Source organism: Hyalella azteca, unplaced genomic scaffold, assembly GCF_000764305.2.
Source record: "Hyalella azteca isolate HAZT.00-mixed unplaced genomic scaffold, Hazt_2.0.2 contig14408, whole genome shotgun sequence".
In the NCBI taxonomy this organism is placed as follows: Eukaryota; Metazoa; Arthropoda; class Malacostraca; order Amphipoda; family Hyalellidae; genus Hyalella; species Hyalella azteca.
The window spans coordinates 73443-91189 of record NW_025944295.1 but is presented as its reverse complement, the minus strand read 5'-3'; the positions used below and the strand labels follow the sequence as shown (position 1 = coordinate 91189).

Below are 17747 nucleotides of genomic sequence, written 5' to 3'. Positions count from 1 at the left end.
TTGTCATATATAATGTGAATTCGTAGCTTGTATGCTCCTCGGTTTACACGAGAATTCCATTCAGAACGGAACCAAGGTATGCCGTGTGTTTTTAGCGCATTTTCTCATTTATGGAAAAAATCCACTATTGTGCTCGCCATGTCCGTCTGTCTGTCCGTCCGTGACTTCAAGTTTTCGTCGACGAGAAAATGCGCTCTCTGTCACTCACTGCAGTGAGTACTGAGTTATATTTTTTTTACTTCTCTGGCTATTGACGTGTAACGTAACGCCGATTTCAATGGTTTCTCGATTTTTACCTGTTAATTCTCAGCATTAAGATTTAAAATGGGCAAATAAATATTATATTCCATTTTATAAGTCCTTATTCTATTTAAAAATGAAAATATTCGCAGTTTTAAAAGTAAGCTAGTGGATCGCTGAAATGTTATCCTCGCGCATAATTTGCAGTGAAAATGTTTGCCGTCGTCGTCGTCGGGGGGCGTGGCTTATATGCACAAGCAGCTGGCACCCGCACGGCGTGGCAACTGCGGATAGCCGACATATTTTTGCAAAGTATTCTTGGTCGATTCATGTCCGGAGAATTTGTTTCATCAACTTTTAATTTTGAACCCTAAATACATGTTTTTATTATTAAGTTTGCAGCTTTGAAGCTTTGTCCCAACGAACTTTCAGATGACAAGATGATGTAAGATTTTCGCTCACATCAGCGATGTATAACGTTTATTTATTGATATATAATGTTTATTTGAATTGTTGTTACATCTGCGCTTTTAGTACAAATCATTTTTTGGAAAGAGCAAGCAATTCTGTCTCTGCAGCTGACCGACGCGACAGGAACTGAACGTGTAATCCTAATACTGTAATACTTATTTTTTCATGCAAAATGTGGTAACATTTGTTTTAAGTGAACTAAAGACTTTATGTTTCGATCAATAAATTCCCAATTTTATTCATTTCAATTTTATATTACCTTGAGAGCTTATAAATTGACAACATATATCCTTTAATGCTTTATTTTTCAATTTTCTTCTCTCTTTTATCAGTGGTTTGTCAGAGGCCTTGTTGGAAAGCAACAATTTCGATTGATTACACAGATATTTTTTATCTGCATACTGTCATTTCCTAATCTTTTCAGGACTAGAAATTTTCTGGTATTTCTAGAGAAAACAGAAATTTCATGCTCTATTCTATAACTGCTGCTTATAAATGCATTGTCGACGAATTGCCTTTCCAGCTTCCATTACACAGTACATTTTCAATGAAATAAATATTTTTTGAGAACATTTATACACTGGTAAAAAAAACACGTCGGCATGTCGGAACCTGCCGCAACGAAGTCGAACGGTCGCAGCCGACACGTCCGTTCTAGGCAGACCGCCCCCCCTCGTATCGAACCCCCGCCCTCCCTGGGGGCGGCACCCCCTCCCACAGCCTCCCTGGGGGCGCCACCCCTTCCCACACCCTCCCTGGGGGCGCCACCCCCTCCCACACCCCCAATTGAATCCTCAACGTTACCCCCCCAACTGACACCCGACGTTTCGTGCCCACCGCTGGCACCTGTGAACTACGGAAATTGCAGTAAGGATAATGAATTAATATTTTTCCTGTTATGTTAGGATTTTTTAATAAATGTGAAATATTCCTTAATGGCTCGAAGGTCGTGGTAAAATGCATGAAGTATTCCGTTTCCTATGTGGCTGTCAATAATGAAAACGCGATTTCATCATCCCATACATCCGTGGGTAAACTAGCTTGCATGTAACCTCTTTTAAATAGTTTAACTTCTCTTTAATTCTCCAAAATTTTAGGAGACGTGGTTAACATTTCATCATTTCCATCATTTATACAAATTCTGACGCCATATATATGCTTCAAACTTATTCTATCTCAATTTAATGTTCTTGTTTAAGATAAAGTAATTTTTCTCATTTAAGGTATATTAATTCTTCATCATCATAATTAATATTAGTATAATTATTATTAATTGTATTTATTAAAATTAAATGCGATCGTGTCACCACATTTAGGTGTGAAGTTCAACACTACGAACATGCGGGTTCATCCCTCCGTCAACAGAGGCTTCCAGCCCCCGGCCGACCCCCACAACAGGTACTGGGGTTCAGTTAGCGCTTGCTGCAATTATTACTTTAATTTAATTGCTAATTCAATCTAATTGAAGTTGATGCCACATGCATTACTGGCCACAAGAGTGCCATCTTCTTCATTAATGACTATATTCACTTATCACAAGGCTAGTTGATGGCACATGCCATGTTAATTATATAAATGACATTATTCACTAATTATCACAAGTCGAGTGCCACACCGCACTTGCCACGTACAACATCTCACTTGCCACAAAAAACATTCCACTTACAACATGCCACATCCTACACTCCACATGCACGTATTTACCTACATTCCTCATACCTCATGCCACATCCCACATGCCACTTGCCACATCTCACGTCCCACATGCCACTTGCCACATCTCACGTCCCACATGCATCATGCCACATGCATCATGCCCCTTGCATCATGCCACACGCCACATGCCACACGCCACATGCCACATGCCACGGTGCCTGCAGGACGCCAGAGTGCGGAGGTCGGCGTGGCAGCGCAGACGCGTGGTCGAGCGTCTCGAGCGTCGCGGCGTCGCAGGAGTTCTGCGTCGACGTCGCGTCTTGCCTCTCCTCGTCCTTCTGCTCCGCGCCTCCTGCCGCCGTTGACGTAATTATTAGAATAGAAAAACATGCATTAAAAGTCCGTGCTGTGTCATTGAAGTCATAAAAAGCATAAAGTTCCTTGGACTTACAATTAAACACGGAGCTGAAAACAGGCATGAAAGAGTTCGTGCTGTGTTACTGAAGTCAAAACAAGCATAAAGTTCCTTGCACTTGGCATACATGGAGCTGAAAAACATGCACTAAGAATCCATGCTGTGTCATTGAACTAAAAACAAGCATAAAGTTCCCCGGGCTTGATAAACATGGAAATGAAAAACGTGCATGAAAATCCATGTTGTCATAATTGCTTCATAAAGCTCCGAAGAAGCATAAAGTTACTTGAACTTGACATACATGGAGTTACAGACATTAAAACTATATCCCTACTGGATGATTAAAGTGCAAATAGGTCTTTAAATTATATTTAAACTCGTATTGGGCTATATAATTTTGCAACGTTATTGTAGCGGTGGAGGTGCAGTTGTACGTATGTAAACCGAGAAGATGTAAATCAAAGTAATCCATGTGCACATGTACATACTTGTGCTATGATCTATAATTAAATAATTAGAGTTACCAACTAATATATATTTAATATTTTACTGAGTCCTTAAATTGAATCTGCACAAATGTGATGCCTCGAAAACATTTTTCAATGCGACCAAAATTTATGCTCTTGCCTTATGCCTTATGCTGTGGCAAGTGGTATTCACAAATTCTATTAAATTTTTCCCGCGATATGTATAGTTTATAGAAAAGTTTGAGTTACTGTTAACAATTGTGAGCTTCTTTGACAAGTAATGGAAGTCGAAATTTTTAACCGTGATTTCTTGTCCATCATGTCTTTAAAATGCTGAAGCTAAAAACAAAAACGTACCATACGTTGCAATATTCATATATTAATTTGTACGCAATCAAATTAATTAATATTTGATCTGAACTGTACTAGCGGATAAATGTTAGACAAGTAATGAATGAAGAATAATCTATATAAGTGAGAATTCTTTTAACTGTTTTTTAAAGATAACTTATAATAAAGTGGATAAAAAGTAAATAATATATTATTACGTTTTTCAATTATTTCGAACCTGCATGCCTTCGATGATGAAACTGTTTGCTTGTGAAAATGTGCAGAATTTTCGTAATATTTTCATAGCATTGAAATTATTGCATTATTTGCCATTTTATCAACTAAATATTTTGATAATTTTATTAATTTTCAAAATTTATTCAAAAACAAACAATGTATGATGGATGTGACAGGACGACAGACTCGCCTGTTACGTGCCTCCCTCCGCGCCCGTGGAGCTTCACATCACCAACCTCGACCAGAACATTGATGCTCGTGAGATGAAGAAGGTTCTGCTCACCTGCTTCAGGGAGCACATCATGGTAGGGAGAGTTCTGCTCACGTACTTCAGGGAGCACATCATGGTAGGGAGAGAGTTCTGCTCACATGCTTCAGGGAGCACATCATGGTAGGGAGAGTTCTGCCCACCTGCTTCAGGGAGCAAATCATGGTAGGGAGAGAGTTCTGCTCACATGCTTCAGGGAGCACATCATGGTAGGGAGAGTTCTGCTCACATGCTTTAGGGAGCACATCATGGTAGAGGGGTTCTTATTTTACTAATATGTTAGTGTAATAAGATGTGTGTGACCTGTCGTGATTAATTAGGTCTGTTATTGACCTCAATAAACTATGTTTTGATTTAGTTAAACGACCGTTTTAATTTACTTGAACTTCTTCTCCACTGTAGTACTTCAATTAAACTCTCCAGATTTGTTGCAATCGTTTATGGTGTAAACCTTCATCTGGGGGATTTCAGTTCAATACTGCCTATGTCTTAGATATTCTAAAGGTTCATCAATCAGGTAAAAAGATGTAAAGTGCACCGCAGTATCAGTCTCTACGATCTCAATGATATTCTTAAAGCCGAGTTCTCGCTTACTCTGACAAGTTTACCAAGATGACCTACTAGGGTTTTTCTGCTGCACTTACAAGGGTTTTTCTGCTGCACTTACAAGGGTTTTTCTGCTGCACTTACACGGGTTTTTCTGCTGCACTTACAAGAGTATTTATGCTGCACTTACGAGGGTTTTTTGCTGCACTTACGAGTTTTTTTGCTGCACTTACAAACATGATCGCATTTGATTCACTGGTTAATTTTAGTTATGCTGGGAATAATCGTCCTGAATGGCCCTATCCTATGTCATCTGACGTTGAAACAACCTTGATAAACGTTGTTGCAGCAAAATTAACTCGTAATTAACGTTGTATCAACGTTGTTTGTCCGGAGGGATGAAGCAACCTGTAATAAGCATGTTTATTGCTGCAGGTGCTACATGTTTCCATGCTGGTGCAGAGCGACGGTAACCTGGCTGCGTGTGTCCGAGTGCCCACGCCCCAGGACGCACAGTTTGCTATTTCGCAACTTCAGCGCAAGCGCATCGGGTCCAAACGAATTATTATCTCATATGCCAACCACAACCAACCGTCTCCTGAGATGAAAAGGTGATATTGATTGCTGCTGCCATGAACTTTTTTAATACCTAATTACATCTGCAAAATTGTCTTCATTGGTCGGATTAGCATCAGCCGATTGCAACTGGCTTGGTTGTTTGAACTCCTTTATAATAAATTGCGCCTATTCATTCTGAAATGAAATATACTATTTGAGATAAAACGTTATTTGTTTCGACTCGTTCCTCAATTATTATTATTTAGTATTTTATGACCATCGAAATTTCTTAGGGCTCAAAATTGTAAAAATTTGAAAGCCTAGGAGCTCTGAGAATTAATTTCACGAACAAATAATATTGATTTCTCTCTCTGCTCTGTCGTGATTTTTTATTAATTAACCGCAACACATTGAATTGCTTGTATTTAGAAGCTCTCTTCTGCTATCGAACCCCATACAAAGATTATTACAAAATGAGTTAGATTTCATTCATTAATTGAAACCAGTGTTTCAGCTCTTCCAGGTTAAGTTTACTTCTGGACCCCTTTAATCAAGGTATTATGTTCGCAGGTCGAATGTTGTGTCATTATTGCAAGAGATTCCTGGCAAGCGTCTGCCATTATTCAAATTTCGAGAGCTTTACGAGCGTCGTTACCACGAGACCATTGGGGTGTCAGAAATGTACATGATGAGGGACGTGGTAACTGTGTCAGACAACAGCACAGGTCGCATGGTTGCTCTTCAACCAAGATACCGACACGTTCCCGTGGCCCTTCCTCCTACGACCAGCCAATCAGAGTCAGATGGTGTGCCCAGGTTCTGTGAGAAGCACAGCTTAGGACCCGACACCTCGGTAGGATGGGCCGAGAGAGACAACACCACGTGTCTTCCGAATGTTACAACATCCCTTACAGTTCTAGCCGAAACGATCCCCAGACTCCTTCATGCCCATGATGGCGTCTTGCCCTTAGCAAGCCTGATGGAGTGCTACACTGCCGTCATCGGCCCCATTGACGAAGTAGCTGAAGGAGGAGTTCCTCTTGAACATTTGGTTTCATGCTTACCGATGGTCGCGATTCAGACGTGCAGTACAAATTGGTCCAAGTTCATTAAATTTTGTCAGAACAGAGCCCCTCAGGATGACATGGAGGACTTGTTACGGTTTGTGTGCCCTCCTTTGGTCGGACAACTTGCTTTATTGTCCCGTGAACTAGTAGATCTTCTGAAGACGTTCCCCAACACTCGCCTACCTTTTTCACGATTTATCCCAGCTTACCACCACCATTTCGGTCGGCAATGCCGAGTCGCCGATTACGGATACACCAAATTAGCTGAACTTTTCGATGCTTTGCCCAATGTCGTCCAGGTGCTGGGGGAAGGGCCCAAGAGAGTCATAACTCTCGCTCATCGCGCCCAAGTCAGGAGGTTTTCCTGCGATCTTTTACGCGTGTTGAAAGGCCAACCGTTCAAATGTATCACCATGGATCAATTCCCTGCAGCTTTTGAAAAAGTTATTGGCAAGCCATGGGCTGTGACTGACTATGGCGTCAACGATATCTTTGACATCCTCAGTGAGATCAATGAAACCACCATCACAGTATCTGATACTAATGGTGTTGTGACCATTGCTATACCTATTCGTGAACAGACCCCAGAGGAGGTTGAGATGACCATTCAGTTCGGAGCCGAAGTAATCGAATTACTGAGGCACTCGCCGCAATGTAAGATGCAGTTCACTAGGTTCATACCCGCGTACCATCACCACTTTGGACGTCAGTGTAAAGTAGCGGACTATGGCTGCACCAAACTCATCGAGCTTTTTGAGGCGATCCCTGACATTTTGGAGGTGAGGATTAGTAAAGCATATTGTTCGCCTCCAATACCTTGATGCATCAGCAGGTTCTATTGTTTGCCTCCTATTCCTTAATGCATCAGCAGGAAATATTGTTTGCAGTAGGCAATAGCTGCTCATTTTATATCTGCCGATATAATTAATGTATTAGTTAATGCACATAGTGGATCATCAAATTGCAAATTAAATAGAGATGCTTGAAACTCTTGCTTACCTTGCACGAACAAGCTGGTCTTTGACGGCCCAATCGATACCTTGTCTGTGTGTGATGTATGTATTTATTTTTATTTATATGTTTCTTTTATATGGGCTTCATTTCCAGATATTCGATGACGAGGAAGATGGAGAGAAGCAGCTGCAGTTGGTGCTGAAGGAGAGACTCAAAGTATTGGGAGAGCAGGTTCGGTGTAGTTGCAGGACTAGTATTAATATATTCATTAATGCATTTCTTCATTTTTTTAAATGAAGCCGATTTAGATGATCGATTGCACGTTAAATTACAATACGTCCTGCTTACACACCGAAAAATTAAGTAGTCGTATTGTTCAAATAGTTTCACGTTTTCTGCATGTAGCACTGATAAGCTCTTTTACCGGAATAAACTGGGCCATGATGACCCATATACAAGGGCAAAAAGTGCATCGCTTTTGGGACAATGTATCACTCATTTATTTGAGTGTAGTCATGGTGAAGTCAAAATGTCCACATGATCCAAGAAAGGGGGTTTATGGGGGTGAATTAGGCAAAAAAAAGTTTAAGTTTCTCACCCAGTTATGGAAAGATCGGGTTCCAAAGGCAGGATCCCTTGTGAATCAAGTCACGAAAAGTTCAAGAACCGGCAACATGCCATGGGCCTATTTCTTCAGTGCCGACACTTCTATTCTGTTGTATTTTATTATATTATATTATATTATATTGTATTATATTATATTATATTATATTATATTATATTATATTATATTATATTATATTATGGACTCCTCGTGTTACGGTACGGACTCCTCGTGTTACGGTAAGGACTGCTCGTATACTTTCTTCTTTAGTTAATTTGCTTACGTATACTTTATGTTTACTTACGTATACTTACTTAGTTACTTTATGTTTACTAAAGGTATACTTACTTAGTTACTTTATGTTTACTTACGTATACTTACTTATGTTTACTTACGTATAATTTCTTCTCTACTTTATACTTTTACTCCTAATGGTGACATTAGAATTAAAATTCCACTTGCCATGCATTATTAGCAACCTAATTACGACGACTTAATGGTGGTGGTGATGAGCTAGCAACAACTGATGGTGCGTGCAGGTTGAAGGCACGGGTGGTGATGCGGTGGTGCGCGCGGTGGACAAAACGTGCATGGTTGCCGCGATGATGCGTGCGCGTGATGTGCTGTGGCAGGCGCCTGAGTGCGCCATGCGCCTGGACATGTTCGAGGCGCAGTGCAGCGCACAGTACGGCGCACCGCTGGACCTGGAGCTCCTGACGCAGCATGATGACCCTGTCGTCACGGTGAGCATATCAGCATACTGGCTGCTATCTCGTCCTAGTTACTAATGACTGTCGATGCTATTTGTTACTTAAGCTCTAGTTACTAGTGACCGTCAATGCTATTCGTTACTTAAGCTCTAGTTACTAGTGACCGTCAATGTTATTCGTTCCTTGAGCCCTAGTAACTAGCGACCGCCTATGCTATTCGTTCCTGAAGCCCTAGTTACTAGTGACCGTCGATGCTATTCGTATCTCAAGCCCTAGTTACTAGTGACCGTCGATGCTATTCGTTCCTTGAGCCCTAGTTACTAGTGACCGTCGATGCTATTCGTTTCTCAAGCCCTAGTTACTAGTGACCGTCGATGTTATTCGTTCCTTAAGCCCTAGTTACTAGTGACTGTCGATGCTATTCGTTCCTTAAGCCCTAGTTACTACTACTAGTGACCGTCGTTAAATATTAAAGGGTTTATCCCTTGCCTATGAATTATTTAACCACCGTCAATAAAGGCTTGGTGTTATTAAGTGTCTGTCAGTGGTAGCCTGGTACTTAATTATCAGGCCTTCAGGTAGGAATAAAATTGACGGTGGATAACATACCCGCAAATAGACCATAAATTCATTCATCTATCCTAATGGTATGTTTTTTATTAAAGAGACAAAAGTGCTGTAAATGTTGGCTTTTCGCCCAGTCCATTTGTGCACTCGGGTAAGGAAGCAATATTATTCATTGCCTATTGTACAATACAAACTAGACGAAGCTATGCAGGAGCATATGTTCAGTCTTAAAATGCCTAGCAAATTACGGACCAGGCAATAAGTCCAGACGAAGCTATGCAGGAGCATATGTTCAGTCTTAAAATGCCTAGCAAATTACGGAGCAGGCAATAAGTCCTGCAGCTATCTCATTCAATCGTCAGCTATGGAAAGATCGGGTTCCAAAGGCCGGATCCCTTGTGAATCAAGTCACGAAAAGTTCAAGAATCGGCAACAGGCCATGGGCCTATTTCTTCAACGCCGACACTTCTATTCTATTCTAATTGATTGCAAGGCAGACTTCCTTTAGGATTTCCCGCATTGACTTGAATTGCGCCGCAGTTAATCACATTTCAGAAAACCATATTCTTTATTTACCTTTATCAAGAAATGATCATTCAGCATATACAGTATTCTTAAATTCAGAAAACTTTGAAGCGTCATGTCCAAATATATGAACATTTTCCGTTCGTAGCCCTTTTCCTCGGCAATACTGGGTCAGGTTAACCCACACATCGGGGCAAGAAGTTCATAGCTATTTGGACAATGTCTCTCAATTTTTCTGAGTGTACAGTTGCCGTTGTACAGGTGTACTCTGAGGGCGGGGAGGACATGGTGCAGCTGACACCTGTACACGTGTACGCACGAGATGTACAACAGCTGCTCACTGAGGCGGGGGGGCGCATGCTGCTGTCGAACTTCGAAGCTGCGTACGCTGAGCGATACGGTGCGTGACGATTTTTTTTCATTTTCAATTTTCGTTGCAATTTTTTTCAAATTTCATCCTCAATTTGCTTTATTTGAGTATTTTAATGTAACATTTTTATCAAAGTTTATCTTGAAGTTTCATTCAACTTGAACTGTAAGTTTATATCGGTGCGTTGATAAACTTGATATTCTGTATAATCAGCATACTTTTTACCAAATCTTTGAATATTTACGTTCTTCCCCCTAATACCTTTTTATATAAGATTAAGTTTGGGTAATTTTCAAGCTTTTCATATAATATAAAGTTTCGTCAAAGTTCCAAACTTTAAGTTCATATCGATACATCACGATATTTAAGAAATTTAATTCCCATTTTATCATACCATGAATATTTTTAATCTTCCGGCTAAAACCATTCTAGTTGAAGCTAAAGTCTCGTAAAACTTTAACTCAAACATCAAGTTCATCTTCTCTCGTCACTCTATAAGTAAAATTTGTTCTATTCGCATAGGTAACTTCTCTTAGCCTATCATAAAAAAAACTGTGCTGAATTTGTTCATAGTTTCCGCATGCTTGTCTCAGGCGGACCTTGTCGACCAGCACGCATCAGTTTTCCTAGCGTCGTGGCGCTGCTTCAATCCCTCCCTGAAATAGTCTTGGTCAGAGGACGAGGGTCCAAAAAAGTTCTCATCCTACCCCCCAAAGAATCCTTCGACAGCCAATCCATCAGAGAATCCAGCTACTGTACCACTTATTCCAGTACTTGTGCATCCGCTATTGAGTACGTTGCACAGAACGGCGGTGTAGATGTACAAAACTTGAAGACTTCACACGAAGGCGTGGTCGTTAATGGTGTTGGAAACGCCGTTATAATTCCTAAAGTAGATGGTGATATCAAAAACTCCTCAGGTGATCAAAACATCCTCGAGGGCTCCTTCAAAGATCTAAACAATAATGAAATGTTCAAGCTTCAGAATAATGCTTGTGGGATACAACGTAAGACTGGCAAGTATTGCTTACGTCAAAACCATGAATTTGAGTTTGGATTAACTGCGTCAACGAAGTCGTCGTTTCTTTTGACTGGAGTTCACGCAGATGAATTTTCCAAGCATGAAAATAACCTTCGTGCTGCCGAACAGGAAAATTTTCCGTTAAAATCACACGCAAAAAACTTGAGCATCATGAGGCGCTCTCGGTCTATGCCACGTTTTGTTAAGACTGACCCAGCCATGGAAGCACATGTAACTTCATCGTTTCAGGATTATCCTCCGTATCAGAGGCACCACTCAGACAACGTGTACCTTGCTGGCTCTGACCGCGATGGTCTGATTTGGAGTTCCACAAAGGAATCCATCGCCACGTCTCAAATATCCTCCCGCATGTTGAGCGTCACTGCTGCTGTGACACAGTCTGTTTCGGTGACGGTAAACTCTGTGGTTATAGTAACGGCTTCTCAAGACGTTGTCGAAACTGCGGTGAGCTCGGCTTCACCTAGACTGGCTCCCGATAAAAAATTAACAATGGTCAACGGAACTTGTACGGCAGAGACTAAGATTGTTGCTCCCAGAACAATTTTTGATGCAAATGGCCAGCAAAAAACTGATCACTTGATTGGTGCCCCACACCTCGAAAAACCTGCAACTGCGTTTGAAATCAGTAGTGCGTTCAATTTGAACAATGAAAATGAAGTATTCCACACTTCAATAAATCACAATGACTTTCACCTCATTTCTCCTCCTCCTGCGACTGAACACAAAAAAATTGTTAATCCAAGCGTCTCCAATCCCCATGAAAACCAATTCGTAGCTAACAACATTGAAAATCAAAATGCGCAGTACCCCTCGAAAGCAACGACACAAGCCATGCGAAGAGACCAACGTCGTTTTTCGCCTAGCCAATTCAAAGTTAATGATAACTCTGATGTGAACTCGTCACCCAACGCTGGCGGGAAATTCTCCTTCGTGTCTGATATGAAATATTACCGCAATCGACTTCTCTCAAACGGCGCTGGTAATTCAAACCAAACTGCCAATTCCGTCCAGCGGAATAATCTGGGTTTTCCCAAGAACAATTCGTTTGGAGGAGACTATCACCGAAACGGCAGCAGAGGGGAAAGTCGCCCACGGGAAAACAACCGTCGGGTCTCTAACGGCCGCAGTGGAGGAAACAAAGGAGACGGGGATCACAACGGTTCTTCTTACTATCCATATCGCTCTTCTTTCTCCAAACATTTGAGGCCTCAACCTAACTACTGCAACTTCCAGCCCGTGTCGCACAACAGGTCAGGATCGTGTGAAAGTAAATTCTTGTCTTAAATTTTCGAATTTTGGCAATTAAATTCACTTCTGAATGCTGACCTTTGCTTTTAAGTAAAATAGACAATTTTTATTCAATTTGCATTGTATTCCCGATCATCTATGGAGTTTCTCCCAGTTTTTTGTAATTTGGACCAGTCTCGTCAATTTATAATATTTTGGCTGAAACGAGCAGATAATTTTAGCAATGCCGACATTTTTCTCATTTTATTTAAGAAATTTTTTATTTAAAATTTCAAGCTCGTACCGACACAAACAGACTGAAACAGTGGAATCATTATATTCCAAATTTGATGAGTGTTCTTGACCAAAGTTGTTACCATTAAGAGCAGGTAGAATGTTCGGAAGAAATAACATAATGTTGAATTTGGACGTAAAATTATTACAGGTTCCAGTAAGGTATTAGAACGTAAAATTATTATAAATTGCATTTAGGTATTAAAGTATTGCTTCGGTTGTCAGCTTGTTCTTAGAAAAAGTCCAATTTACCAAAGTTAGAGTGAGATCGAAATTGCGTTTCGTGTCCTGTTACCAAAAAGTCCTGTTATTCAAAAATTTACGAAAGTTATCAAATTTTACCATAAATACGACCAAATTTAAGTTATCCATTTTAATTTAAATGAAGTTTCTCTTGTTTTGTTCACAAGAGCGTACAGGGAAGCGCAGGTTCTTGAACAAGACAACGCTAAGCCCCCCGGCAGCCCCTGCCATGCCTCCTCCACTGGGGCTGTCCCCATCCCCCACGCCATGGACCCCCACCCTGGGGGACCCGCCTTCTCCCCCCCAGCCTACGACTTCCAGGCCTGTCTACCAGGTCAGACCCAGCAGACAAATGACGTTGAAAAAACGTTTAATTAACGTTAATTCAACGAAACGCCCATTATTTCAACTTTTATCTAATTTTCATATATCTGGGGAGGTGCTTTTCATACACGCAGTGGTTACGGTACACTAGGTGAAATTAGTGAAACTTTGTCCCAAAAGCGGCGCACCTTTTGACCTTTGTGGGTCATTCTGGCCCAATTTGCCCTGACCAAATCGAGTATTGCTGCTACGAGCAGAAAGTGTCAATATTTGGCCAATCTGACCCATTCTTTTTTTTTCTAAGTGTAAACGATATATAACATTAATGCAAGAGATATCGCATTGACAATTAGTTCTATACAAGTTAGCCCGATATAGGGAACCTACAGTAAATCAGATGTTCCGTCATCACGTGACAACCAATTAATCAGTTAACTGATCAGCTGTTCAGCGTAGTAACTGATACTGTTCGTTACAATTTATCATTACCCGTCATGTTCGATCCCAGCTCTGTGCGCCAGTTTCTGGTCAGAATCGACGACGAGGCCGGGCGGTTAAGCAAAGCAAAATTTGAATCAGTGAGTTGCAAGTTCGAGACCGCAAAATGCTGTGGATGTTCTGCGATGTTAAGAATCGGCGACAGGTCTACGGCCTAATAAACGCAGAAACCGCTATTATTGATTGTTATTATTATCAACCGTCATGCTGCCTGATGCCGTCATCAATCGTCACCTCAAATGGCAAATTTGAAGCTCACGCATCCAATTCGGCCCACTACTGAAATTACATAGCTTAATATTACGTGTCATGATAATTGGTACATTGATATTTTATTTTATTCGTGATATTTACGTCAAGAACAAAGACTATATTCGAAGCTTTGCAAGTTCTGCGTCTTCCTCGTTTAAAAGGCCAGCTCCAGTGTTTCTAGAAATTTCTCGGGGTAATGATACAATTCCATTGTTTAGTCCTAGAATTTTATTGAAAATTTAATTAATATATTAATTACGATAATACTTAATATATTGGTTGATGACTTATCTTGACTTGATAAATTTTCTTCGGTCAGACGGCAGCAGCGTATTCGTTACGGTCCCTCCACCGCAGCCTTTTCAGTCGTCCCTGGTTAGTAACTTAGTAACCATAACTTGGTAGCCATAAATACTTATTAACCTGTTTAGTGACTTAATTAGCCATAAACACTTAGGAACCTGTTTAGTAACTTGGCAACCGTAAATACTTAGGAACCTGTTTCGTAACTTAGTAACCATAAATACTTAGGAACTGGTTAGTAACTTAGTAACCATAAATACTCATGAACCTGTTTAGTTACTTAGTAACCATAAATACTCATGAACTTATTTAGTAACTTGGTAACCATAAATACTCATGAACTTATTTAGTAACTTAGTAACCATAAATACTTAGGAACCTGTTTAGTAACTTGGTAACCATAAATACTTAGGGACCTGAACGAGCTCTCAAAATGATGCTGATTTATTTTCGATTTTAATATTGGGTTAAAATTTAACGATTTTGAAAATCGACTGAAATTGGCATTTTTCAGTTGATTGGCTCTCCTGGAAACTCTGGCGGCACATCTTTGATGTGGGGGCAGATATGGGCTCCTGCACATCAGTACCCATCCGTCATCACCTCACCCATGTCTCCTGCCCATTATGTGGTGAGTGACACCACACCTCACCCATGTCTCCTGCCCATTATGTGGTGAGTGACACCACACCTCACCCATGTCTCCTGCCCATTACGTGGTGAGTGACACCACACCTCACCCATGTCTCCTGCCCATTACGTGGTGAGTGACACCACACCTCACCCATGTCTCCTGCCCATTAAGTATAAGATCTCGCTTCTTCCTCCATATATTCTTTTTCGGAATTTCACGTCAACTTCCACACTCCTCGCCTTCACGGTTCATCAGAACAACACCTGCACTCGCTCTGCTCTTGTCACCTATAAAGTTTTTTCTGATTTTTAATATAACATTCGCAAATCTTCGTAAAACGCGTAATTAGTTACGAATCCACGAGAAACTTGCACTATCCTTTGGACCAAAAAAGTATTTACTATATGACCTCCATATTCAAGCATTTCCACCAGCTAAAATCTACTATCTTGGTAAAATTTGTAAGCCAAGGTTGCCTACCGATTCAAGTTACGTATCAACTTATCTAGCAACTTATCTAGCAACTTATCTATTAACTTATCCATCAAATTATCTATCAAGTTATCTATGAAGTTATTTATCATAGTCCCTTGATGAGCTGGGATATTGTACAACTGTTCTAAATTGGGTAGGAGTCAATAGGAAATATTACAATTTTTTTTATTTTAATTCTTCCCTTCAGATTCCATCGGGTCTGTCAGTAAGTTGGGGGAGCATAGCGGCCTCGCCCCCCACGCTGGGCATCCCGCCCCCACCCCTGGCTCCACAACCCCACCCCGTCCACCAGGGCAATGCCTTGTCTCTGCGCACCCTCGAACAGCCCAGCCAGGTGCTATAAATTAGCTTAATTAATAAACGAACAACATGCGTTGTTAATTCAGATTTCCTGTTCTAAATTGAATTTATTACTGCTAAAAAAGGTTTGAATTACGATGAAAAAAATCTAATGAGAATCTAAAACGCAAATATTTCGTCATTAACGATCTTGCATTTAAAATTATGCTTACTTAAATTAGTTAATCATTATGATAAATTATTACTCGTCATTGCTTGATCAGCCTCGATTCGATTCATTTGTCTATCCTTGGTATTCGATCATTATAAGATTATCTCACGATTATCGTGCAGTGTGGCTACAGAATCGCTGGTCTCGACTTGAACACGTCTATGGCCGCCCCAGGCCACGACCCACCGGCGATATTACAACAAGCGCCACACTTCCCGTCCTTCCCCTCAGCCCAACCTCCACCGGGATTCCTTTTGCATCCAACAACTCCCTTCGTGCAGCAGCAGTTCGATGCCAGCTCCACTCAAGTTATTTCAACAGAAGATTCGTCTTCTGTGTTGCCATCACCGTCATCCGTGTTGCCAGCTCCGACGTCCATCTTGCCGACTCCGACGTCCGTGTTACCAGCCCCGACCTCGGCGTTGTTACCACCATCGACTTCTTGCGCTGGTTCAACATCTACTCATCTGGATAAAGACTTTTCTCGTGTTCAGAGCGAGGCTCATCAGAGTCGCGCTTATCCAATGCCGTCCACAAGTGTTGCCTACTGTCACGTGCCTTACCCCAGCGTCTGTTTGCCAGAGCCAGGTCTGGGTGTTGACACGTATGGAATGCTTGATAACCTACATACATGTTCTATAGATTCTTTGCCATTTCCTAATCTTCAACAGCATTCGGGTTGCAGCGGTTTCAACAACACCAGTAACGCAATGTCTTTCCCGACCCCCTTTTGCTCTGGGGTCGTGCCAAGCTTTGATTTGGGGTCAGGGCTGCAGTGCTCTCCCCCTTCCCCTTGTGTCGCATCGATGGCTCCTATTTTCAACCCTGACTTGGGTGTGGAAATTTCCTCTACCGCTTCATTGACTCATATTTTCGCCCCTACGTCGATAGGCCCAACTACATCGTGTTTTGCTAACTGCGACACATTTGGCGACATGACGAGTATTATTCCTAGCTCAGAATCCTTGACATCCGCCGCGGCTGGAGGAGGTTCCGAGCACGGACTGCCTGCATCGCTACTGACCAAAAAAATATCTAATCTACAGCCTTCGCCACCTCTTCATCATCATCAAGAGCTTGGAATCTGATTCCTAAATCTCTGACTTGATTATTAACATTTCTGTTCGTCAATGTTTCGGTAGTTGTGTCAGAACAGACAGTGAAATATTCTAATATGCTTTCAGAATATGCGTCCTTGAAAAACGTTACTTTTCTTTTCACTTAGTTTCGAATTCAGCCAAGATTTGGTACTTTCCTTCGATCGTATTTATATTATATACTACCTATACTCTTTATGTACCCGTAGATACATTTATTTCCTTCCTTAAAATGACTCCGTTCGTTTCAACCCACGTTCTCGAACTCATATCCTGTATTTCAAGCTAAGTTGTCTATTTCTTGCAATTTTATGTTTGCATACGAAATATTTATCATAATTTATGAAATACTTCTATGTATCTTATTGCTGGACCCTCGATAAAGAGGTCATTTTGGCTGTGGTTTATTATTAACATGTTCAATGTTGGTGTTGGATTGAAGATTGAATCTTCATTCTTACGTGTTGTGTAAACGTTCATTTGTTGTATTCTTGTTCAAAATGTTGTTGGCGCCGTTACTTAAGTTAAGTACTAGATTTAAGGCCTCTTGATTTTGTGATACTGTGGGTTTGAGCTAAAGCTTAAGTTCGGGAAACCGGTTGTGAACGAAAGGCTCTCTTCGCGTTGGACAAGAAGCCGTCAAGGCTATGTTATGAATGGTATCTGCTATTGAAAGCTGTCTAATGTTGTCGCCGTGTCATGAGCTTTTGGATACATCAGATATGTTTGTGACGTGCATTTATATGCATCAGATTTGTTCATGGTTGCCCAAACTCTCGTCTCAGTGTTGCACTGATCTCGTTCCTTGGTGTTTTGGAATAAATTTCCGCTTTTGTTTGATT

At 41.0% G+C, this 17747-nt stretch overlaps 2 protein-coding genes across 2 annotated transcripts; both read left to right on the top strand.

Moving 5' to 3' along the window:
• Nucleotides 1-1040: 1040 nt before the first annotated feature.
• Nucleotides 1041-8357, top strand: LOC108683102 (meiosis regulator and mRNA stability factor 1). The gene is made up of 8 exons (XM_047884041.1): nt 1041-1578; nt 2028-2109; nt 2592-2733; nt 3993-4121; nt 5066-5241; nt 5759-7034; nt 7363-7462; nt 8353-8357. Exons 1-8 carry the CDS (start codon nt 1314-1316, stop codon nt 8355-8357), a joined length of 2175 nt encoding a protein of 724 aa, XP_047739997.1. The 5' UTR covers nt 1041-1313.
• LOC108683106 lies at nt 8358-17740 on the top strand. Its single transcript, XM_018172394.2, has 8 exons — nt 8358-8556; nt 9877-10015; nt 10579-12277; nt 12959-13125; nt 14185-14240; nt 14683-14799; nt 15485-15631; nt 15931-17740. Exons 1-8 carry the CDS (start codon nt 8404-8406, stop codon nt 16894-16896), a joined length of 3444 nt encoding a protein of 1147 aa, XP_018027883.2. The 5' UTR covers nt 8358-8403; the 3' UTR covers nt 16897-17740.
• The last annotated feature ends 7 nt before the right edge of the window (nt 17741-17747 follow it).